The 27261-nt window shown below is 44.9% G+C and overlaps 1 protein-coding gene across 1 annotated transcript in view; it reads right to left on the bottom strand.

The window, feature by feature from the left end:
• The window catches only part of LOC138300223 (pancreatic triacylglycerol lipase-like), a 212048-nt gene that overhangs the window by 93289 nt on the left and 91498 nt on the right, over window positions 1-27261 (bottom strand). The window contains exon 5 of the mRNA XM_069239267.1: window positions 24462-24596. Within this exon, the coding sequence (XP_069095368.1) occupies window positions 24462-24596 (135 nt within the window). The remainder of the gene's footprint in view (window positions 1-24461; window positions 24597-27261) is intronic.

Consider the following 27261-nt stretch of genomic DNA (forward strand, 5'->3'; position numbering starts at 1 on the left):
TTTTGAAAACTAGAGACCTAGAGGAATCCAAGATGGGGTGACTTGTGGGGCTCTGACCAGGTTATGTTACCCAGAATCCTTCGCAAACCTCAAAACGTGGCTAAAAAAACACGTTTTCCTCACATTTCAGTGACAGAAAGTTCTGGAATCTGAGAGGAGCCACAAATTTCCTTCGACCCAGCGTTCCCCCAAGTCTCCTGATAAAAATGATACCTCACTTGTGTGGCTAGGCCTAACGCCCGCGACAGGAAATGCCCCAAAACACAACGTGGACACATCGCATTTTTTGACAGAAAACAGAGCTGTTTTTTGCAAAGTGCCTACCTGTAGATTTTGGCCTCTAGCTCAGCCGGCACCTAGGGAAACCACCCAAACCTGTGCATTTTTTAAAACTAGAGACCTAGGGGAATCCAAGATGGGGTGACTTGTGGGGCTCTGACCAGGTTCTGTTACCCAGAATCCTTTGCAAACCTCAAAATGTGGCTAAAATAACACGTTTTCCTCACATTTCGGTGACAGAAAGTTCTGGAATCTGAGAGGAGCCACAAATTTCCACCCAGCGTTCCCCCAAGTCTCCCGATAAAAATGATACCTCACTTGTGTGGGTAGGCCTAGCGCCCGCGCCAGGAAATGCCCCAAAACACAACGTGGACACATCACATTTTTTCATAGAAAACAGTGCCTACCTGTGGATTTTGGCCTCTAGCTCCGCTGGTACCTGGGGAAACCTAGCAAACCAGCGCATTTTTTAAAACTAGAAACCTAGGGGAATCCGAGATGGGGTGACTTGTGGGGCTCCGACCAGGTTCTGTTACCCAGAATCCTTTGCAAACATCAAAATTTGGCCAAAAAAACACTTTTTCCTCTCATTTCGGTGACAGAAAGTTCTGGAATCTGAGAGGAGCCACAAATTTCCTCCCACCCAGCATTTCCCCAAGTCTCCCGATAAAAATGGTACCTCACTTGTGTGGGTAGGCCTGGTGCCCGCGACAGGAATAGATCACACAACGGTCAATGTTGGTCCTTAAATGAGGCAGCTGTTGACCCTGGGGTGATTCATTCCTGAAGCAGGCACTAGGTGTAGGCACTCAAGTGGGGTAGTGTTTTTATCAGGACAGGTGAGGAATCACTGGGTGGTAGGAATTTTGTGGATCCCAGCATATTCCTGTAGTTTGTGTGACAGAAATGCGAGAAAAATAGAGTTTTTATTCAACATTTCAGCTTTGCAGGGTATTCTGGGTAAGAAAACTTTGGGGAATCCACACAAGTCACACCTCTGTGGACTCCCCTGAATGTCTAGTTTCCAGAAATGTTTGGGTTTAGTGTGTTTCTCTATAAACCAGTTTGTTTTGCGATAGATCATTTTGATGTCTCCACAATACGATTTGGGCGGTGGAATTTGGGGCTGAACTAAATTGGGGAGCTCCCAAGAGAGCACTCTCTCTCTCTCTCTCTGCTTGCCGCCGCATTCACCTACTCTCTGGGTTGGGCTAACCCACTATTACCCAGTTGCACAGACTGCTTGCGAAGGGACAGCAGGGCTGTCCTCATCACCTCCCTCATAATGTACTGGAAGAGGAGTTATCGAATGGGACTCCTCCGACTGAAAAATCACTCCCAGAGTCTGCGACATTGTCCTATCCATCAGATGCTGTCTCAGTATCTGATGTCTCAGTCTCTGATCCTATGTCAGAGCTGTCCTCTATAACCCGAGTGCCGGCAGCAGTCATCCATCAAGATGCCATCTCTGCTATGGGCTAAACTGTTGCTCTAAAACACTAGCCTATGTAGACAGTCACAAAATCGATGGTGTGTGTGAGATATGTGCAACAGTAGAGGCCACCTTACCTGCGCTTCTTCCCTCAATCAGCACGTTCTTTCAAGACACTCAAAAAACACCTTGTCACATACCATTCGTCACAGACTTTAGCACCTCCTGCGCCCAGTCCAACAATCATTATTGGTGCTCCCACTCCCTCCTCCTCGGATTCCCTCATTTCCACCCAGCAAAAGTGCCCTTCATCTCTCCATAGCCGCCCCGCACATACATTTCATTTGTATTATAGCGCAGGTAATGGCTGACTTTACTAATGTACTCAGCTATTGAAATAAAATACAGATTTGCTCTTTGCAGTAGGCATATAAACCTTCTGTGCTTCTTTATGGCACTAAAACTGCCACTAGACAAAAGTCTGATCCTTTCGTAGCAGAAACATAATCACAATACTTACTTGACTTTTTTATTGCTGCCTAAAAGCTACAGGTGAAATACGTCAGTTGAAGTATGTGCATTGCTTTGAAGACGCAAGCTGCAACTGCAAGACAACTGGTGGCAAACCTATATGTAAACATATATATATAAGTATATATATATATATCACTTTTATACGTGGTTCTGGTTTTCCTGGGGGCCGACACACATATTGACAAAAGTGATATATATATATATATATATATATATATGTATCTATCTACATAGATATATCTGTAGATAGATCTATATATATATCTATAGATCTATCTATAGATATATCCATGTACATAGATATATCTACATATATATATATATATATATATATATATATATTTTCTGTTGTTGTTGTTGTTGTATGGTTTCCTTGGGGGCCAAAATGGCCCCCAGGGAAACCCTACAACAACCAAAATAAAATATTGCCCCCACAGGGGGTCGCCCTGCCCACGGGCGACCCCCTGTCCATTTATTTTATTTTATTTCATTTTTTTAACAAAACAAAAAAATGTTGCCACCCCAGGGGGCACCTACCTTTTAAAAAAAAAACTATGCCCCCGGGGGGGGGGGGGGGGGGGGTAGTCCGTTTTCCAGGGGGGCCGACCCCCCCAAGTGAAATCCCTGGCGTCTAGTGGTGTTTCAGAAGGCCTCGTAGGAAAGGGGAGACTCTCCCCTTTCTTACGAGGCCTTCCTGAAACTGTTTCCTGGCCCCCGATCGCAGCACTGCGATGGGGGCCAGGAAACAGTTTCAGAAGGCATCGTAAGAAAGGGGAGACTCTCCCTTTTCTTACAAGGCCTTCCGGAGAGTCTCCCCTTTCTTACGAGGCCTTCTGAAAGTGTTTCCTGGCCCCCGATCGCAGCACAGCTGCAATCGGGAGCCAGGAAACACCACTAGACACCAGGGATTTTACTTGGGGGGGTCGCCCCCTCGGTAAACGGGGGCCGGCCCGCAGTGAAGCCCGCAGTGAAGGGGTTAAGCCAGACAGCAAGGCCTTCCACGATTCATTTTTTGTACTGCAAAGAGTGTCAGACGTATATATTCATCTTTTTTTCTTTGTAGCAGCAGATATAACTTTCAGTGACTTTGCTTTGGAGTACGCCACCTGGGCCACACAGTTCACAGGCCGTTAGGTATCATTAGTTTGTGGCATTGTTGGATGGGCTTGATTTGGCAGATGCTTTGACAGGTAATCATTGGGATTGTCGCAGTCCGGGTAGCAGATTATCCTGAACTTGAATTTCTGTAGTTACAAAGCTCACTGTCACATCCAATGTTGTGGATGAGATGTTGCTCCTGCAAAGAGATGAATTAAATGCTTGTGATGGGTGACCACCCAAACCTTTTGCTCATGGTAGTACAGGTGAGAGTGGATGCAACCACACTTTATGGTGATGGCCTCTCCCTCAATCTGCAGGTACCTGGCTTTGGTTTCGGACAGATCTCTACCTACAAATCTGATGGAGGCCCATGCAGCCATCTTTTGAGCTTGTAAGAGGATGGGACCTAGCTCCACAGGACTGCCATTGAAAATGAGATCAGTCTTTTTCTCAGCATAACATGATTCGATCATGACCTTGTGAAGTAGAACTGCTTTAACTTGCAAGAATGCTTGTCTGACCATACTAATCTAGGTTGTGACTCGCCAAGATGGTGCAAGGGTTCAGTCATTCTGGCTAGATTTAAATGAAGCATCAACCATAGCTAGCCATGTCCACAAAACTGCAGACCTATCATGTATTTTGGGAGGGCTTAAGCTGTTGCCATCACCTGTTTTCGATGGGTCAACGATTACCCCTACCTGGGAAAATAGATAGCCATACAAGCTGATTCTATCCTTCAGGCAGTCACACTTGCAATGGTAAATTGTGAGAGGACATTTAGAGATCATCTGTGGTGTGGCTTTCTGGTGATGGTGATGTTCTGCAATGGTTTCTCCACACACCAGGATGTCATCACTAATATTCAATGTACCAGCCAAACAAGATAGCACATCTTTGATGGCATTTTGGGAAACCTCTGAGTAATCTCGCAGCTATTGGTGAGTTGAGATGTAACTTGACTTTGCAAAACCATCTTAATCATTTAAATCCATTAGATAGTCATTGATGGTTAGAATGAGGTGTACTACTCTTCTACGCTTTGTTGGGCAACCACAGGTCCTAAGTGCCCCTGGAGCTCGGATGTTGATGTGACAACCTTTGGCAAAAACCATGGTGTAGGTTTTAACATCTTCTGAATCACATAGAGTTCTTCTAATTTTTGATCTTATACATCAACTAAGAATCTCAGGTGAAATGGCATACTCTGATGTCTGAGGACGGCAGTCATGACGGTGCGGTCAATGTGCAGTTTTTACAGTTTAGGACTTGAGGCATTCTGGGCCCTGAAATAGATGGCTGAATTCTTCTAAGAGGTCTTTGGCATTTCAGGTATTAAGGCTGTTCAGCTTTCATGAAGATGTTGGCCTGGATAGTCCTGTCATTGTAGCTGATGGCAGTTATAAATTGCCTGTGATGGGTAAACACATTGGCCATTGTAAGCATTATGCATGATTTAGTGGGTATCAACTTAGGGTATGGTTTTAGTTGTAGACGTTAGTTGTAGTCTTTGATGTTCACTGAAGCTTGTGTGTCAAACAGGGCTGTAAATATGGGTCATTGAATATGAACCTTGCACTTGGATTGAGATTGTCTTTTCTCAGACATTGTTTCTATAACTGAGGTGAGGAAGACGTCTTCCTCATCAACTGCAGGACTAGTGGCAGTTTTGGGTCTTGGTAGCAATTGTATTTCAGCCACATGTTCATGTGTTACCATGTGCAGAACAATTTGTGTGGCAGATTGTGCCCAGGTGCCTCTGCCATTGAGCTCGCCTCATTATACTCCCATAAAGTGAGTTGGCTATCCACAATTTGAATATGTCTTCTCTTGTGAGTGTCATTGATTTACTAGGTGAGTCTCAGAGCCAAAGTATCTGCAGTTAGATAGGATTGATCTGTGAAAGTATTACTAAATACAATCTTGATTGCTTATGCTTACGTTGATTGCCCCAAGCATTAGCCTTATATGAAATACTTTTTTTGCAAGGAAAAGCAAGCAAAGAGACACAAGCCTGAGAGTTAGCATAGATATCTAATAACTGAATACAAACATTATATACATGTTTTCTAATCTTTTAAACTTTCTATAATTTGTGTGTCCCATCTTTTCCAATACACCCCTGTGCTCTTCTACTCTGATCTCCACTACCTCCTGCTGCCTCTCCCCACTGCTCCGACCCTCCACTACACACTTCCACCTGACTTGAGGGCTTAGTCCACCACTGAGAACACCTAATATACTCTACTGCCTCCTGGTGGCTTGGGACACACCATGTGCCCACAACTTGCTGTCCCTCACAGACATTATGCAGCAGGAAGAATAAAGATGAGCAGTTTACTTTTTCAAATAGGGATGCACCAGACTCATACTTTCAGGGCATCGCAAACAACATCCTGACCTTGCTGGGCTCACCCTCAAAAACCAGATAGTCTCAGTCCATCACAATGCAGACTGCTGCCAAATCAGTCACACTCAGAACATTGGATGATGAACGGTTGAGATCTCTGCCAGGACCAGAATGTGCAATCACCAGGACAAACACAGATGTCAGCATCACTAGTAAGATCCTCCAACTCTCTGACTTGTCTTGCCAGTAGAGACATCATGCTGCCTATTTATACCATGGACCATTAGTGATAGTGAATGTAAGGCACAGAAAAAAGCCTGGGTGAAAACACTATATACGTTCCTAGGGACCGCGAGAAAGCAATTCTCAGTGGGGAAATGGATCCTAACAAGTTTGATAAAAAATCTGTCTATTTCCGCATTTGTGTGTGTTGATTGATAATATGTTGGCAGGTGTTATGCCCTATTTATATGTTTTTGGTCAGTTGGTCGGCTGAAATATTGGTGATGAATTCATTTTAGCAATCATTTGAGACTGAATCCATGCAAATTGTGCTCATAGTCTCCTGGAGCTGCAATTCAGGGGCTATGTATTTTTTGAATCAGGGAAAATGGAACTTTCCTTTTGAGCCCACATTGAAGCTTGTTTCGTATCTTTTCCACTTTTTGATGGCCAATGCTCCTTTCAGTAAAAGCTCTAGGGATATGTTCCTCAATGGTGTCAATGGAGGTACAGCTTCCACTGCATCCACTACTGGTTTGTTTCTTTACTATTTAGAGCCATAGCTCATAGATGATCCTTGCTAAGTGCTTTTCATATGGGTTGTAGACATATTTGCCCTCATTATGATATTAGTGGTAAATACCGGATACCGCCACAGTGACTGCCGCCAACATACCACCTTGGAGGCAGACATCCGTCTGCCAGATTATGACACACACACACAAAACTGACAGAAATCAGTCACAACCACAAATCCGCCAGACCCAACGAACGCGATAAACTGTCAGAACTATCACCCATACCGTTACGCCAACAAAACAAAGCCCTCCAAATAATGATCCACCAATCACCACAGCGGACATTTAACGGCTGTAAACCATTGGCGGTGCACACTGCTGCAGCTGAAATGGCCACCCAAAAACAAAAAAAGACAACATTGCCCAAATCAAAAAATCCACACCTGACACAGATACACACACCCCACCCACCCACCAACAGCACTATAAAACACCCACCCACACCACCCACAATCATTTGCAAACACAGAAAGACCGCAACAGTTAGCAATGCAAATCACAGAGACAACGGCACACACACACGACAACTACCTATTCATCCGTCACGCACCACACACCCCACACCCCACCCTATCACTCAACACCCTCTGCACAACACACACACCACACAACACCCATGTCCCCACAAAGGCACCCCTGTTTGACCGATGAGGAGTTGCGGGTCATGGTTGAGGAAACAGTCAGGGTAGAGCCACAGCTGTTTGGAGCACAGGGAGAGTAGATTTCCATTGCCAGGAAGATGGAGCTATGGCAGAGGATCGTGGAGAGGGTGAACTCCATGGGACAACATCTACGCACAAGGGATGACATGCGGAAGAGGTGGAATGACCTACATGGGAAGGTGCGTTCCATTGCATCAAGGCACCAGCTCGCAATCATGAGGACTGGCGGTGGACCCCAACCTCCTCCCCCACAGCTGACAGCATGGGAGGAGCAGGTCTTGGCAATCCTGCATCCTGAGGGCCTCGCTGGAGTAGCCTGAGGACTGGACACTGGTGAGTCAACATTAACAACCAACCACCACCCCATTCCTGCATGCCAACTTACCCCCTCACCCTGACTCCCTTCACCCCACGCCATCCCACACGGTGCACCACCCCAATAACCATACCGAAATGTTTACCCCTGCATGCCATACCCACTGCAAGCACATCCCTCCCAGCTCTCCATGCACACCCACTACCAATGCATGGACAGCATGGGGAACTATCAATCCCACAATACATCACCACACACCACCAAAGGTTGGAGGACAACGCTAATATCATTGGGAAAGCTGGAAATGCAGAATATGTCACAGAAAATTACCTTAACACATCACTTTCATCCCCACAGGTGCCCCAGCCAATGTCGGCGGTGAGGAGGTGCCACGGCAAGCAAGTCCCCCACCAGAAGATGCCCTCAGTGATGACAGCAACTCTGGAGGTCTGGATCTGGAGGAACTCCCTGGCCCATCTGGGACCACTGGTCAGTCGGACACCCCACCCCACACCCAGTCCCCCATAGGGTCCCCCCCTCAGACTCCAACACCAGAGCTGCCAGCCAACACCCCCAAACCTCTGTCCCCAGGACATGTCAATCACTGGTGTGCCCACCTGCACGGGGATCCGAGTCTACACCACACAGGCAAGACGATGAAGGTCATGGTGTCAGTGGGATTGGGCACACTGTTCAGGGGACGCAGGCACAGGGGGCCAGGGACACTTGGAGGGCAGCTGTGATCCAGGGGAGGACAAGCCCAAGGAACCGACTGCCCAGGAGGTACTCACATATGTCCTGGGAGCATATCAACAATCCCAGGACAGGATTGGCCAGGGGATCACCATCATGCAGGAAAACCAGCGGCTGCAGGTACACCACCAGGAGGTCATGCAGCAGTTGCAGGACCTAAATACCAGCATGGCCTCCCTTGTAGGGGTACTGGGTGACATGGCCAACACCATGCGGGCGAACAGAGCACACCAGCGGCCAAATTCCTCTACCCAGTCCACCCAACAACCATCAACATCAGCTGCAGGTAGTGGACAGGAGGACCAGCCACAGGACCAGCAGGCCACCAGCACCCCTTCCACTGCTGAAGGTGAACCACACCACAAGCATTCCCTGTAACCCAGACAGACACCAGAGACTGTTGCCAAGACCAAGACCACTGCCAGGAAATGAGCCCCTCCTGAATGTCCCCCTGTGTCCAGCTAAGTCACCCTGTTCACTTTGGACTGCCATCGCTCCTCTTCCTATGGCCCCATGGACACTAGACCTGTGCCACAAACGGATTGGGCCACTAATCTGAACTTTTCCTCAACCATCACCCCACTCTATTGCACTTCCCATTGTTTTTTTTCTTCACATAAACACCCTTGAACACAATTTGAGTAATAGATCTTTATCAGAAAGAAATCTGAAATGTATTGAACTGTATTATCCTGTGCAAATGTCCTGTAATGTGTAGAGCCATCCAAAAAATGTATCTCAGCAGTCTGTAGTCATACCATCAGTACACTGATGTAACCACACCAACATCTGCAATAAGAGAAGGCATAGGTGACAGTCAATTGGGATGCAAAGGTAGTGACTGGAATGATACTACACTCACACAGCATATCAATTAAATGCAGACATGTATGGATCAACAGTCTTATCTGAGTGTCATTGAAAGTACTGCTGAATGATCTGTGTCCTGTTGTCCAAATCCTCCTCCTCACTGTCCTCAGTGTCCACTGCTGCCACAGGTGCATTGTCACCCCCTCCTCCTGCAGTTAGGGCACATGGTGTCTGAGAGCCAAATTGTGCAGCATGCAGCACACTACCACAATCTGGCAGACCTTCTCAGGGGAGTAGAATGTAGGGATCCACTTGTCAGATGGAGGCACCTGAACCTGGCTTTCAGGAGACTGAAGGTTTGTTCCACAATTCTCCTGGTATGCCCCTGAGCATCATTGTACAGATTCTCAGCCCCTGTTCTCGGATTCCTGACAGAAGTCAACAGCCAGGACAGGTTTGGGTAGCCGGAGTCACCTGGAATAAGTGAGGGACACACATTAACCATGCACAATGGCATGGGGTATGACTCCAAGAGGCATACACTGACATACATTGGGTGGGGACTCAAGCTCACCTATGATCCACACTCTGTGCCTCTGTAGTTGTATCATCACCTGTGGGATGCTGCTATTCCTCAAGACATAGGCATCATGCACAGATCCAGGATACTTGGCAGTGACATGGGAGATGTACTGGTCAGCAAGGCACACCATCTGGACATTGAGAGAGTGGAAACTCTTCCTATTCCTGTACACCTCTTCATTTGCCCTGGGAGGGACAAAGGCAATATGGGTCCTGTCAATGCCCCCGATCACATGTGGTATGTGTCCCATTGCGTAGAATCCAGCCTTCACAGTGGCCAAATCATCAACCTGGGAGAATGCAATGTAGCTGCACATGTGTTTGAGCAAGGCAGCCAAAGCTCTTCCAAGCACAATCAAGAACATTGGCTGTGATATTCCTGCAGCCAAGCCCACAGTCACCTGTAATGAACTAGTTGCCAGGAAATGGAGCACTGACTACCTGCACAAGAGGAGGAATTGCTGTGGTGCTATGAATTGCGGTTATCAGATCAGGCTCCAGTCCTGCACACAGCTCTGTGATTGTGGCCCTGTCCAGACGATAGGTGAGTATGATGTGGCGGTCCTCCCATGTAGCCAAGTCCACAAGGGGTCTGTACACTGGTGCATGCCTCCTCCTCCTATTCCTCCGCAATGGTAGCCTGAGTGGGCCAAAAGCAATAAGGGTGTGACAACAGCACACATGGACACACAACATCAGAGCACACAATGCATGTATGTGATTTGGACACTAGAATTATCTAGGTGTGTAGAGTCAACACCAATGATGCACAGACAGAATCCAAACATGAGCATTAGCAGTAGCAAAAGGCAGCCGCCTGTCCTATATGCAGGGACAGGTGGAAGTGACCTCACTCCGTCGGTGTTAGGCGTCATGGCGGAAGGGTGCGTGCACCCCCTTGCAATTCCTGATTGGCTAACGTGGGGCTCTATGGAGTATAGGAACCAATGATGAGCACCGCCAGTGGTGATGGTGTTCACCGCCGCGGACGTGACCGCCATTTCCTTTCTACAACTTCACTTGATTCCTGACTATCCAGTGGACGACATCACCACTGCGTGTGCCTCTGTGACCTCTGTCTGCAACCTGCCATGGCCCGTGCTTCAGGGGAAAGGGCCCCAGCCTTCATGTCAGAGGAGATAGGGAAGTTCGTGGATGGGGTCCTATCCCTGTATTGGCAGTTGTATGGGCCTCCAGACCAACAGGTGAGTACAACATGGTACGTTGCATGCGACATGGCTGCATGGAGATGTATGTGTGTGCTAGCAGTGTGTCAATTGGGGGGATGGCTGCAGGCAATGTGAATGCAGAGGTACAGGTCATGTGTGTGCTACACGAGGGGCAAATGCTGTATGTAGGCCATATATGTGACAGGCTGGATTGTATGGTTCATGGTATCCTGTGTTCCCTCTCAGGTCAGTGCCCATCAGAAGAAAGGGTTGTGGCGTGCCATCGCCAAGAATGTGGGGACCCTGGGGGTCCATAGCCAGTGGAGCACCCACTGCAGGAAACAGTGGAAGGACCTAAGACACTGGGCCAGGAAGACCGCGGATGCCCAGCTGGGGATGGCCTCCTAACGAAGGAGGAGTGCCCGTAAGAGCCTGTCCCCCCAGTAGCCCACATACTGGCGGTGGCCTACACAGAGCTGGATGGGCGCTTGAGGGGAACACAGAAGCCACAATGGGGTGAGTCCAGTGTGTGTGGCATTCATCATTTCTTGCCTGGCATGGGGTTTGGGTATCTAGTCATTGGATGCCTCCATATGCTAGTGTAGACATTATTGCGTGGTCCTGCTTAGCTATGTAGGGTGGTATGCATTATTGGTATTGCTAGGTAGCTACCTTGCCATGGCTGACAGGGCTTAGTTGTTCCCAGTAGGTGTACAGATGTTAGTGTATGGGTTCATACCTGCTGGAGTGCCTAGGCAATGGCTCATCACTGTGGTCCAAACTGCCCAATCTTTGTCCCAGGGAGTGATTGTGATGTGTATGCCATCTGTGCTGTTGTGGCTGTGATTGACCCTGTGCTTCCTTCCTCCCCCCCCCTCCTCATGTCATCCTGTCCATGTGTGCATTAGCATCATCTGGCGAAGGAGCAGGGGCACCGGCACCGACCCAGGAGGCAGAGTCCACCGACGGGACCAGTGGGACTGGGGGGTTAGGGGAGCCCCACGGGGGAGACTGGAGCTGAAACAACTGACTAATTCCTCTGATGGAAGCTCCCTGGTGGCGGCGGACCCCTCTGGGACCACCCCAGCTACATCATCTTCCAACACCCCCGTACCAGCACCGCCCTCCCAGTAGTCCCCCACCCAGTTGCCCGTGCCCGATCACCCAGGAGGGTGGGCATCTCCTTCGCCCCAGGCACCTCCGGACCTGTCCCAGTCAGCCCTGCTGCCCTCAGTGAGGAGGCTATTGACCTCCTGAGATCCATCTCTGTAGGGCAGTCAACCATAGTGAATGCCATCCAGGGGCTGGCATCCCAGATGCAGCAATGCAATGCCTTCCTGGAGGGCATTCACAGTGGCTTTGCGGCTCTACAGATATCGTTTCAGGCTCTGGCCTCCTCTCTAGTGGCAGCTAGTGTCCCTGTTTCTACCGTCTCCCCTCCGACTACCTCTTCCCAGTCCCAGTCTCCTCTCCCCCAACCCATCCCACGCAAACATTCTGACAAGCATGCACACAAAACAACTATCAAGCCTTGCACAGACAAACAAAGGCAGCACACATCAGTCCACAAGCACACACACAGCCAACACACTGTTGCACACACAACAGCAGCCACTGACTAGACTATCTCCCCCTTCTCCTATTCCCTCACAGTCACATCAGCACTTACCCGGGCATACACAGCATCAATAGTTCCAGATCCTGCCACCTGAACAGTCTTGCCCACAGTGACCACAACAGCAGACATGCACCCCACACAACACATGCGCAGTCACCACCACTACCATCACCACCTCATGTAGCACACCCACCTCACTTGCAGACATCACCACAACATCCAACCACACATCCTGTTTGACCTCCCCTACCCTTTCTGCCCCCTCCAAAGACACACGAATGCTCCTACTCAGACCCCCAACAGACAAGCACCTCACACACGCACACTGTCCATGCACCTGCACCTAAGTCCAGCACACCTACTCCTCCAATAACCACTCCCTCTATCTCCACTCCCATACCTCCTCCCACACCCAGCCCCACTGGTCCTAAGAAGCTTTTCCTTTCCCGCCTTGACCTCTTTCCTACCCCACCCCCCATCCTGCCCATAAAAGAAAGGTCCCACCCCCAGGCACAGTACCTCCACCTCCTGTTCCTCCCCTGAGACTACAACTGCCACTAAGGGGCACAAGAGTGGCGCTCTGGGCCCCCGGGCAAGCCCACTCCTCTGCCCCTGAAATGAAAGGGTCAAGTTCCACCCCCTTCCAAACCCAAGCCGAATGACCCCCCTACCAGAACAAATCCCCCCAACCTCCCCCCACTCCCTGAAGTGCCTGCCTATTTCCGACATGATGCCCCTGCCCAGTGGAGTCCAGTCAGGAGTCAAGTTGGGCCCTTGGAAGTTGCCCTGTGGACTTTGGACTGGCCAATGGCCCTGCTTGTAAATATGTTATTTACCATTTTTAGACTGTACGCTTGTTCTCCAACATGATTACAGTGGTTGGATCAGAGGTATGTGTCCTAGCTTTCTTTGATCCTGGGTTCTGTTGCTGTTGATTTACACTGCAGGTTGTTCTGGGTGTGTGGTGTGTGTATGGTGTGTGTTGTGCGTGTGTGTGAGTCACTCTCCCCTCCCTCCCTTGTATGCTAGGCGGCTGTACTCACCATCGTCGTTGGTGCTCCTGGACTGCCATTGCATGGTACAGCATCGGGAAGACTTGCAGCTCTGGTTCCATGGTGGCCGTGGACTCCTCTGTGTCCCTGGAGGTGAGTATCTCCTTGTATATGATGTGTTTCTGTCAGCCTTTTGGTGGCATTTCTTCCGCCCCGGAAATCCTGGCTGTGTGCTGTGTCATAATATGGTGGGCAGCTCCTTGTCTTCCACCTGCCTGTAGGTGGCTACCGCCATGGACGGTGGTCGTACCGCACTGGCGGCTGGTGTGGTACATTGGCTGTCTATTGGAGGGAACACCGCCATGGTCATTATTTGGCAGTCATTACCACCAGCCTGGCGACGGTACTACCGACATTGCCGGAGTGGTGGTCAGCTGACCGCCAATGTCATAATGACCATCATTATCATGAAGGGAAATTCTGGAGAATTACACAGAGACCTCCCAGGTGAAGCAGATAATAATAAAGCCTTCTCTTCAGACACCTCCACCACTTCCATAACTTTTTCTGACTAAACAGTCAACCCTGTTGCCTCAAGGAAATACTTTACCTCAATAACAGTGTGCCTCAGAGACTCCTGCTGACTACACAAAGGAATGGTCTGTTTCATTTAGTGCAACCACCAATATGGTTGCATCAGCCACTAACCAATGTTCTTCTTTCAAACATTCTTTACTGGCAAATACTACACATCAAGACAGATGAACATTCTCGGCAGGTAGTACAATTAATTTAATGAGGGCGAATTTAAAGTGTCACACGACTTGGCCAGAATTGACCCACAGACTACTTGTAAGTATTGGGTCCAACTGCCATGGCTAAGTTTTGCCATTATTCACACGTGGAGCCTGATGGCCTATATCAAAGGCTGTATGTCATAATATCGAGCACTAAAGTATTATGCCACAAAAATATCATAGATATGTTTTACTCAATGCCACATCTACGTACCTTGAAGGTATATACCATCAAAGTAGAAATACATGGAGTTAAGCATAATAAACGTGCTTAGCAATATATACTTACCGTTGCTATTCTGTAGTCAATATTCTGTATAGAGTATTTTTGTAGCACAACATTTACCACTCAACATTCTGTCAAACTTAGAAATCAAACATCTGGACTGAAATCCACTAAAAAGGGTTTCGATGGAGCACTACGATATGGGCCCACTGGAGTCTAAGTGCCCCATTATCGTTGCCATGTGTTGCCCTGCACATCATCTGTATGACGTTCGGCAAGCTCAAAGTGATTACTTTACTGTATAATGCATTAGATTGACAGGCTAAGCCGGACCTCCAAGGGCTCAGGACTTGCTAGTCTGAGGACGTAGCCACCCCAACCACAGACGAGGAATTGGACAGTATTGTAGTCGCCACCCCACGTATATCTAGGAACGCCCAATTCAAATTTATCCAATGTTACTTCATTCACAGACTATATCTAATCCAGTGTTCCCTAGGGCAGATGCTACAGGCCCTAGACATGCTTGAGCAGGCAGACATCCTTTATATGGTGTTGTCCAACCCAGAGATCAGGTCTTACTGGGACACAGTGACACAATTCATAGCCAAAGCCACATTCTAAAAACCCCAGTATATTATTTGCTGGATTTGTTTCCCTGTCACTGAATGAAACACATCACCTCTAAATTCATCACTGTAGCATTATTGATGGCTCGTTGGCAGCTAGAAATGGCCTGGAAATCCTCCCCTGGGCCCACAACTTACAATGTGGCAATCAGAGGATATTAAATGGGCAGAATTTGAAGGGGTGGCACTACAGATGGAGGAGTGATGGGGACTCTGGTCCCCAGACCACGCCCAAGCTTGGGATACCGTACTGCAAGACTATCCTCAACTGGACAACTCTGGTGGTCCCCATTTACATCCTATGAATGAGGAGGATGACACAGGCTAATTATTCACCACTATACCGAACCTGCTTGCCCCTATGCCCGCCCTCATTTTTCCTATTTGTGTATTAGAGGCACTAATGCCAAGTCCCCACCCATGCACCCTACATACGTGGCACCAATCCAAACACATGATCACCCATCCTGCTAGATCACCCACTGCAAAGCTGCCACCTGTGAAATGCCCCCAACCAACAGGTTGTTTAGTTAACTGGTTTTGTATTCCTTTGGTGGTTTTATATATGTGTGTTGGTTTCTAGATTTGCATTACTGTGTCGACCCGAATACTGACTCATCTCTACATGTACGTACTAGTAATTTCTCTTAAGTGTGCCTATATATTTCCATGTGTTATTGTTACTCACAGCCAGTTGCCCGGGCCCAGCGGGCAACCTGCCTTGGGTGGGGCAAGAGACATCGAGTGGTGGTACAGGAAAATCAGTTGTAGTGTATGTTGCCTTATATTATGTTTTTTTTTAAAGCGTGTTTCAATGAAGCACTGGCTAAACCGAAATAAGAGACTCACGCCAATAATGCACCAAGTAAAGCAAATGGAAGAATCAGCTTGAACCACAAAATAGCCAACCAAATATACAGGATTTTATTTTAGTCAACCACGATCCACCACAGTACCGATTTCTCAGGTCTGATCCTTATCCCAAAAATCAAATGTTCTAATGTGGAGGTCTAATCCTGTCCACAGCGTGCTTAAAACTATTTCTTCCTAATTTCAAGGGCAAATATTTCAAGTGAACTGCAGCAACATTTTTGCCCACTCCTCATGAAGTCCACTGCAAGCAACTCCATTCTGCCCTACCCCTGCAAAATCAAGGAGAAAAATGTGACTACTCAAGTGCAGGAATTTATGGATCTTGAACGTATCCCTAATGTTTTAAAATTGGGTTGAACAGAGGTGGCACTTCTGAATGTCAAGGAAAATATTTTTATCACCTGGCTGAAGGGAAGCAACCTTTCTTTGCCTATAAGTTAAAAACAGAGATTTGTTTGGTAGGAAGTTCAGACAACAACATATGGTCTAAATATGCGAGGTACCACCACCTTCCAACGCAATCACATCACCCAAAGCAAGAACTCCGGATGTGCAACAAAAATATTTTGCTTGCTGTCCTAAATACATAACATAATCAGAAAAGTAAATTGCAATGGTCTAGGCACATGAAATGCCTCACTAGTTCAAAACAACAAATGGATTAAGCTAATTAAGCCCAAGTGATTGGAAGGCTGTTTATCTCCAACACAGCCTACACAGACCTCCCATAACAGCTTGGGAAATGTGATCATGCAACACCTAATCTAAAATCTCTCCACTGGATCCCAGTTTAGCTAAGAACAAAAGACCTACTTGACCTAAGGTTCCCACTTGATGCAGGTGAGGCGCTTTTCATCAGCCAACATGATCAACTACCCCAAATGAATAGAATATTGAAGCACAATACTGGTCTTTGGAGACCCAGACTTGTAATTCCCTGAATTACTGTCAAGAGCAGAAAGTAAACATCTCCAGTTCAAAAACTTACTGAAGACAGACCACTTCTGTTTTCAATGTTCTGCGGAAGGCTTGGGGGTGGCAAGAGCACAGGTAAGGGCCAATAGGACCATACCTATCCTTGTCTCCATCTACGCCTTTTGAACTTCCAACTACTTACCACAACACATTGGCTTTAATGTAGCCCACGGCTCTTCAGAAAACAAACTAAATAAATAGTCTCTAGTTGTGAGCAGTGCTCTCTGACAACCTAACAAGGACGTGTTCTTCAGTTTTGTCTCTGGCATTCATTGGGTCATGAGAGGAAAGGGGAGTGAAGAGTCTTGCTATGTATGGCTCTCAATGAGACCCAATAGCATAAATACAATTTTCAAAATCTGATGATTCACTGATAAGATGTACCAGTAGCGGGAAACACAAGTTGTTCCCCACCGTTGCTACATTTTAAAGGAATATGTGGCTGCTTTGATAGGGCTCTTAGAGACCCTGTCAGCGTGACATTCTTCTCTGATGAAAAGCAAAGAGCACTACTGTGGGCAAGAAAGGGGATGGAAGTCAGAGATGGAGGTAGGGGTCGCTGCAGAAGACTAGGTGTTTTTTTTTTTATGTATTTGTGCTGGGAGGGACAGATGAGAGTGGTGTAGGTCTGTTAAAGCCCACCAGGTTATTCTTTGCATTTGGTTTGGGTATGAGGTAAACACAGAAGATTTTGAGGGTGGGTATCAGGACACCAGGTAATTTTTTTATGCTTAGCAGAGGTAATGCTGAGGGTGGTGTGTGAGGGTGGCAGGATGGTAGGTATTCTTTTTCGAGGAGAAGGGTGGAATCAGCATGATGGCCAGAGAGTGATGGGCATGTTTGGCACGACACCTGGTGCAAAACTGAGAAGACAGCACAAGCAGGTTAGGCCATGCTTTCAATAACTCCACTATGAGTCCTGCATATCTGTTGAAAGAAGGTGCAGGTGATTTGGGTAACCATACCTAGCATAACATTTAAATGATTAGCTGAGATGTTTTCACCTCGTGGTTGAGAGTGACATCATGGACAATCCAAGGTTACCTGTAGTTTATTCTCATGTTTACAAAGATTTATTTTTGCTGCATTAGGTGGTTTTTGTTATTGGATTTTGTTCTTCACTGTGTCCCTGGCATGATAATTTTCTTGCTTAGCCAGATAGACAATAGTGCTTGAATACATTTTCAGATTATCAGTCAGTAGATGTTATCATGGGTTCTTCTTCCCAGTAAACAACCTACAGTTCGTTTATGAAAGACTAACAGCTGCAATAAAACAAGGGCCACAAAGGTTGGATTCCATTTTCAGCATCTCCAGGATTTGTATGAAATTACAATCCAGTGGTTGAGATTCAGAAATTAACATCTAGTTTAATCTAGTTAGTACTCCAAAAGTAACTATTGTTGGACTATCTCTGCATCCTTTGGCCCACTGTCTTCATAGGAAGCACATTCAAGTGGAGGGTGACTTCTCTTCAGTCCTTTTTACAGGACTGGATAGTGTAGAGATGTTGACTTCTAATTGTGAGAAGTTAACAGTCATAGTTAACAGGTCTTTTTTTAACATCCCATCTGAAGGGATTTTCAGATTTTCTTCACAAAGACCTTCAGTGTAATCTTTATAAGGTTTGCAGCATTGTAAAATCATGTACCATAATCTGCCAGCACAGACAATTTTGATTGGCATGGTATGGGGCAGGACTTTCCTCCCTTACTGATCTGCATTTTTAAATAACATTGTTTAATTATCCACTGTCTTTCACCCTGCACAGACATTTCCCCTGCCCTTTAACTTCTTCTGGAGGAAATTGAAGGTCTAAAGAAGGTTTTGAAAAGTCAGTTAAACACTAACCACATTGTTTACAAAATGTTAATTAAAAAAATTGAAGAAATGAATGTTCTTCTGGTCAATGTGATTGTACATGTAGGGGCATAATGTAAGCTTGCAGGGAAAAGTTCTGCATAATTTTACCAGCTTAGCTGTTTCAATTATAGTGAAAAGGATTTCATTATGCATTTAAACTGTCCTAGCAATGTGGAGAAAATCTTTACTTGCAAGAAGGGTACAATATACCAGGAAACCTTTCAGGTATCATGAAAGTTAAACATTGAGAATTTTGTAAAACATAACCATACTGAAAAACATTGTACACTTTTAGGGGTAACCAGATAATTGCAGATGTGCTTGGAACAAAACCATATCTTGTATAACCTTCAGCTGAGCATCATACCCTGAAAAGGTCAAGTATCTGCTATGGTAAACATTAAAGACAACCTACCTTCTCATAACCCTTGAAAAGGCTCAGAAAGGCACTCTAATACAACTCAAGCCATCTACAGCCATTAATATGGTGAATAATGTGACACTGCTGAAGATGCAGTAGAGTGGGCAGAAAAGTCAGGTCTGGCTCAAGAATAGATTTGACCTTTTGCCACAACTGAAGCCAGGAAATACAACTGGATCAGTATTGTGGGTGAATGGGCGATTCTCACATCAGTTTCTAAACATGGCTTTGGGCAGAGTTTTTAGAGCACTGTCAAGGGCACTTCCATATGAGTGCTAAAGAATCCCACATTCATATTCCCTCAAAGACAACACAGAGAAAGGAGCTGGAGTTGCCAATGCCTTAATCACATCAATCATTGGACTGCTAAAGAACATTCTTTAAAAGGGAAATGTGCTGTCTGTAAATGACAGTGCATCTTGCTTTAGTGATATATTTGCAACAGTGTGCTCTAAAATGCACCACTGGCTACATTACATTCCTTACCACTCTCTTGCTGAGAGGGTGTGGATAATTTGCGACACTTTCAAAATCCCTATGCCTTCAGTTACATAACACTGATTGCAGGACCCTCACTCTGAAAATTGTTCCAGCACCATTGTTCCTAGTTTTTGGAGGAGCACACAGTGTGCTACTTTTCCAATGGCTTGAAAGATAGCTTCTAGCATGTGTACTCAAGCAGAAAGCAAAAATGTTGTGTATCTTTTTTTGGTTATTCTTTGAACCATCTGTTCTCATAATAAAGCTTCTCATTTTCAGAGTCACCCAATAAGTAGACTTGATAGAAGCTTTTGTGATTACTTTTTGAACTACTACCATGTAATCTACACCTGCCTCCCAAATAAACTCACTATAAAAATACATAAAATGAAAACCTAGGTAGCCAGATTGTGCATGAATTTATACACATAGGGTTTGATAAACTAACCTGAAATGCAACACTGGTATCCACTCAGGCCAATGATCAAAAGAGTGTATCATGCACAGCATATGTCCTGCTAGGGCAAAGATCATGGTTGTCACAAATATAGGGCCCCTTACTACACTTCAACTAGGAATTTCACTTGGCTTCACCTCAACTGATTAATCAAATAACCTTCAACTGACAAAAGTACAGACGTAAGTGATTAGGGTCTATGGACTCAAATTTGTAAAAACCTGGAACCACACAATTGACATATTCATAAGTAAACTGAATGCATAACACATTTTCATGTTGTATGGTTTTTTAACATAAACTGTGAATTCTTATTTACAAGAGGAGTACACATAATCATTGTACAGAAAATGAAACACTGGTACTACTGTATGCGAACACTAGTAGATTTTTAATGTAGGTTAATTTCATATTGATTATGTATTTTATACATAGCACTTAACAGCAAAATTATATGTATTATTTCTTTTATCAATTTCAGAATGATATTTGGCTCTCTTAGTCCACTGGGATGTGACCCCCTGGTATCACATACAGATGGTATGGTTTAAGATTTGGCAGAGTGGCAGTGGCGGCTCCTCCGTTATGGCGGAGGAGCAACACCCCACTGCCTCAGCACCAAAAATCATGTAAAATAAAATGATAATAAAGCAATTTTATTGTCATTGTATTTTACATGACAGGAGCCAGAGCCGAGCTGAGTTTTGGGAGTGGGCCAAGGCAAGCATGGAGGGCACTTCCAGTGGTGGGCACTGCAAGTGCGCATGACGGTTTCGCCGGCTGTCTTAGGACGGTCAAACCGTCTTGTCCACTTAGATGTCTCCAGGCTGGTGATGGGAGAGAAGCTGGTACAGGCTCCCAGTTCCTCTTGGAACATAAAACCAGCCCCCTCCACCCAATCCCGACACTGCTCTCATGCTGGTAATATTATTACCAACATGAGAGCAGTATCTGGCTTGGCACAGGGGAGTCTGGGAGCCTGTCATCAGGAGAAGAGCTGTGAGCACCAAGGCGGCAGGTGGCAAGGCGGCAAGTTGGCAGGTGAGTTTTAATTGAAATTTATTTATTATTGCCCCACCACTTTTCCCTCCTGGCAGCCGCCACTGCAGAGTGGGAGAATTGATGTAAATCAACAAGTCACCAAACACTTTGTTCTTCTGCCTTCATTTAGGCATTAAGAATGCCTACAGTTCAGATGGCAGAGGCTCAGCTGGCTTTGAAATTTTAAAACCTCAACTGGCCGCACAGGGCTTCTGTCAACAGAGCACCTTAAGGCCGAATCAATTTATCGCTATGCCATAGTTTTTCTCCCAGCATTCACTGTGTGTGACATGGCCAGTCAAGGCGAAAAAAGAAAACAATGCCCTATTGTTTTCTTTTTACAGGGAGAAATCTTTCTACATGTTTTCCCCTACTTGCAAGGTTTCTTTCTGTGAAACAAAACCAAATGCTGTACAGCCAGCTTGGCATTACATTTGTAACAAAAGTGCTGATGCCATGTTGGTGGCAACACTTTCATCATAAATACCTTACCGGACAGGGAAGAACTAAACATATGGAGTGCGGTCTGCTGCAGGGCTGTCTAGTGCCCCAGTAGGATGGCAGAGTGCCTGTTGGGTTATGAATGACATCCTCAGGTAGATCAAAATGATGAATGGTCTTCCAAAACCTCATACAATTAGTGATGCAACAACTTAAATCAACTTGACTCAGAAATGAGGATGGGTATGTATGAGCAGTGGAGGCATGATCTGGCATTTACATTTGATATGGTTATTCCCATGCAGGGAGGCGGTGACCATATTCCAATGAGGGACAATAAGGGTAATACCAAGTATTAATATAATACACTGATTAAGTAATATTTTGGCCACCCTATTTTATGTTTAAACCTATAACAATTGAACAAAACCCACCAAAAGTGACACAGCCCTCATCAGTGTAAACATATAAACTTTGATAGAAACCTGCACAGCCACAAACTAAAATGCCATTCAAAGAAAGGAAGGTAAGAGAGAATGAGTCATTTTTATTTCTTGCTGGAGGAGCGCAGACAATATAACTTTGTTATACAAGTTATTAGCAAGAAATACTGGTCTAAGATTATTCTGCGTTTTGTTTTTTAGGGATCACACTAAAATATTATTTCTTCTTCATTTTGTTGTTCCAGATTTGTGCACTTAGCTTAAGGTTGCAGGGTTTAGAAGCATGTTTTAGGTGTGATTTAGTTATTTTATTCACTGTAGAGAATCTGGAAATAGTAATGAACTTTTAAAATCATATTGGATCTTTTGGCAGTATTTAATTCGTTCACAGACTGGTGAAATCGCTTGCTCATAAGGATCTTCCGCAATATGTACTATCACATTAACTCTCTGGCACAGAATGGGTAAAACCCTTTTATACATCAGTTCGCTTTTCAAACAAGTCAGTATTGATAGCAGATGAACTGCAAAACACCCATGGCTCTAAACATTCAATGCAAAATTTAGTAACAGGCACCTGTGAAAAGACTGCTATCACCATGCATGGGAGATAGTGGTGAAAACATGACACAAGACTTTACACACACCAGAAAAATGTATACCTTCAAAGTATCCCATTGTTATGTCTGATACCTTCAGCGAATCCTGGCTTTTCCCCGACTTCACCTTACTGCTGCGTTTTTTAGCCTACAGTTAGTGTTAACAGAAAAATCGCAAGTCCAAGAACACAATGTGATGTCTGTTAAACGGCCAGGGCTGACAAAGTGAGCAATTTGCTATGGGGACACTACCCAGCTATGAATGCCCACACAACAGCAACATCACCTTAATGTACTCAGGCAAAGAATGCAGAAAAGCAGTGGCAAACATGCTAAAAGCATGAAGTTTCGGGTACTTTAGACTGCAGAGCTACACATTAATGTGAATTCATTGAAAATGTTAAAGGTTTCATGAGCTACTATGCAGTTGGCAGGAATGACAACCCTTACAATGTCATAACATTCAGTAAGGAGTAGGTGAATGACCCCCAAATGTTACAAGGAATATGTTTATTAAAACATTTGAATATCTCAGTCTTACTTTTTCAATCCATTACTAGTCATGTAAACCAGACAGAGTCCTGACAGAGTGAGTATTAGAGGTAATGAGATGTGAGTGAGTGAGGGAACACAACACAGTCTTTGTATGCTTAAAACAGTCTAAGTCTATTCAATACAATGTTAATGGCAAGACACTACGTACCCTGCATTACTTCTTTAAGTTACATATGTGCTTTATAACAATCACTGCAAAAAAGAACATGGTTTGTCAACACTGGAAAAAGCATAATTTTTGTCTATTTTGGGGGTTAGATGGCTGGATAAACACTGATCAGCAATGATTTCACGAGATTTGGAAAACACTGTGGAAACACCCCTGAAATCCACAAAACATAAACACTGAAAACAGGACTTCCTAGTAATGTTCAAGAGTAATATAAAGGTGTACACCTTCACAGAAAGAGGAGTAAATGTATAGAACTGCCTGCTACAACTGGGACCAAATTAAAACCCTAAAGATAGAGGGTCATTTAGAGTCTGCCTTGCAGCCTGGCTTCTCACCACATCAGTCATTCCTCTGTTTAAGAACTGTCCCCATATTTAGAGAAACCTGTGAGGCAGATGGAGATTTCTGTGCCCTCAATGTAGCTGCAGGTACTGTGACTCTGCCAAACACTCTGAAACATTGCTAAGCTGGCACATTTCTTATGTGACCAATTAGCAAGTTTTTTAAATCAAAAAATCAAAAATACACTGTCAAAGCTTGTTTTAAAAAAGAGGCAGAAGTCCTTACATACTGGAAGACTGCACGTGGGGCTGCTTCTGTACTCTCTCTTCCTAGGACCACCACACTTCACATGTTAGTCTCAGGTAGGGAAAAAAGTGACAGTCGCTCCACTGAAATAGGGCTGGGTGACCATCACTATGACACTGGCAAGGCCATGGTGAACTGACCATTCATCAAAGGTTGTCACTGGAGGAGTAAGCTGCGGCTCTGCTTGTGGTAACACATTTGTTCCTCTATCTCTAAATGGGTCAGGGAACTGCAGGTTTGCTGAAACGGTGCATTCTCCCAAACCATAAACAGACGCTGGTCACCAGAGTTTAACCATAGTGTGCCAAAAAAGATTAAGTTGGAGTTTAAGAATTGTCCACATGAATGTGGCCAGCATTCTAGATCTGTAGTGTATTTCACACTGGAATCTGTAGCAAAGTCAAAGCTTTGAGTGACAATATTTAATTTAGGGCACCAATTAAGTGCTTCAAATTTGCACAATAGAAAGAAAAAATACTTCATTAGTATGTTTTGGGGCTCACCATAAGAGTTTCAATAAAATAAGCAATTTCTGCTCCCAAAACCCGGATGTTATTAGCTGCCTGGGTGAAGAGAGTCCTGGATCCACTGCTCCAGTCCACACAGATGCAGTTCACGTCTTCCACTTCGAACATTCGCTAGTACAAAGATAGGTGGTAAAAAAAGCAATAAGTAAAATTAGGCTACATTTCCACTCTCCAAGCTATCTATGGATCTGTAACTGGCATAGGCATAGCTTGTAAATGATTAATCAATTGAGGGACGTTTCATCTTAAGAATGATTTGGGCCTTGGGCATGGCATATTTTGAGGGCCCCTTCTGGCAACAACTTTGAATTATGTTACCCATTTTCTGCTAATTCAAGCCCACATTATGCCAAGCCAGCTTGCAGAAATTGGATCACTCAAAAAAGTTTAAATATACCTGGCCCGTATTAGGATGGAAATGCTTACCATTCCTATTGCAAATAAGTTAACACCAAAAAAAAAAGAAATATGCCTTGCCCAAGACCCCAAAAGTCCTTAAAAAGATCTTGGCAAACAGAGACAGAGTTAGAGATATGCAGAGAGAACAAAGGTTTACATGCAAAAATAGTCAGAAGTGAGACAAAGAAAGTTCAATCTTAACAGGGGCCCCTTGGAAAGTGAGGGCCCTGGGCAATTGCCAACTTTCCCGATGCTTTAAATCATATATGATGAAGGTGGGTTTGGACCACAGGTTTTCAGGACCCCAGCAGTCAGGATCTGAAGTTGAAATCAAATTACCAGTAGGACAGAACACTGGAAGATTATGCATTCATAAAATGAAAAGAGCCCACAATGCACCTCTAACCTAGCTTACTATCCCTAATGGGTCTTTCGGAAACACTGCCATTTCTATTAAATTTCATGTACACCAAGAGATCTAATTAAGCTTTATTCGAATGATCCAGACGTCCAGCAATTCTCTGTAGATCTATAGCATTCTCTGTCCACAACACTAGAAGTGAAATATGTGTTAGATAATTACCCTCTGCCACACATTATAAGAACATTGCAAGTCATTAATGAGCTACTTGCTCATGTAGAAGCACAAGACTGAAGGCTGAGTTAATTTCTAAGGTCATGGAGCTCTAAGGTGACTTGCAATAACCTTTGAACAAATGGCAGAGGGTGTTCTTATATAATGCATGGCACACCATTACCCTTCCCACAAAAAGCCTATATCGTTGGCATGTTACTTATTTACATGAATGGGTTTTTAAACACACCAATATAAAACTAGCAATTTGTTCACAAACATATTATGAGCTGTTTACTGTAAATCCACTATAGTTCATAATAGTTCATAGCATGTGGTAACAGGTAGAGAGGTTGCTATTTCATGTAATGGCAAATAGTAAACATGCTGCATTAAATGGCTTCTTACTGGTAACAACTCAAATTTCGAAAAACTGTTTATAAAAGTTTTAATTGCAGTTGCAATTCTGCTCAGTAACTAGCTTTTCAGACTGTCTGTGGGCTCAGGGAGCAAGCATTGTGACGTGAGATACAGATTTTATACAAAGATTGCAGGCTTCCATGTATTATATTTAGAGCTATAGATGGATAAGAATAAATTAAGAGGATGGTTTTCACCAAGGGTTTCTGAGTGACATCAGATAGACAATGAGAGAGAATCTCAGGTTGTCTATGATGTCAGTCAGACCCCCAAGGTGAAAAACATCCCCAGAATTTGCTCTTTACTCATCTATAATTTGACGTGATGTATGGCCCCCAAAATCACCTGTCTCGGCTTTCAACTTCTACACAGACACAGAAGGGTAATAGGGGAGCCATACAAAATATGGTCTCTGTTATGTATTTCTGTCCCAAAGGTTAAAATAAACTTACCTGCCATCCTTGACAAACCCCCACCACTTTCCCTGACTTCCTTCCCCATCCTGCAGCTGTGTTTTCTGCTTTCATTCAAACCAAACATGCAGTGCTGCGCAAACAAGCTCTCAGCGGAGGCCTGTCAACCCTGCCTGGAATGCCTTTATGACATCATAACAGTGGGTAACCAGTTTTGTTATCAACTATTGCTATGTCATAGCAGTGGGGGATGAGATCCAGAAGCTGAAATAAACAATAGTGGTTTTCTGTGAGAGCCTTCCATAACAAAGTAATAAAGCACCAATTCAGATTTATAAACCTTTGAATTGCATTCTTCCTGAGACCTTCTTTTATTATCAAGCACTTCAGAAGCTGTCCAGAGGAGCACCACGTTTTGTCACATGCAAACTGTACCATATATGGCTAGATAGTTATGATGCATCATCCATCCTAAACAAGAAGGTGGTGAATACAAATTCTTCTACCATCAAAGGCTCCCCAAAAGATAGTAGAGGCAGTCTGTGAATCTGGGCAGACATGAGCACTAGACCTAGTTGACATATCTAAAGGTTGTGTGGGGGGTAATCAGGGGCCATAATAGCCATCAGTTGGTTGTATGTGCCAGGCCCAGAAATGGACAGTGTGTTTACATTTCGAAAAAGTATACTCTGCCAGCACATGCTGAAGTTTGACAGTTCACATATTCTCTGGGAAGAGTGCTATAGTGAAAGGCAGAGCTTTGGTTTGAAAACGAGGCTCTGTCTTTCTTTCATTTGGATAGGGCCACAGTCCCATACAAATGAGGAAACATTCCTAAGGGATTGTGCTCCTACCTGAAAGGTGAGCCTGGGCAATCCAAACGACCGAAAAGCGCCTACAAGCAGATGAGAACCCAACTGTAAATACCAAAGTGCCCTAGTAAGCAAAAAGAAGAAAAGAAGAAGAAAAC

The sequence above is a fragment of the Pleurodeles waltl genome, chromosome 6 (assembly GCF_031143425.1).
Source record: "Pleurodeles waltl isolate 20211129_DDA chromosome 6, aPleWal1.hap1.20221129, whole genome shotgun sequence".
NCBI classification, from domain to species: Eukaryota; Metazoa; Chordata; class Amphibia; order Caudata; family Salamandridae; genus Pleurodeles; species Pleurodeles waltl.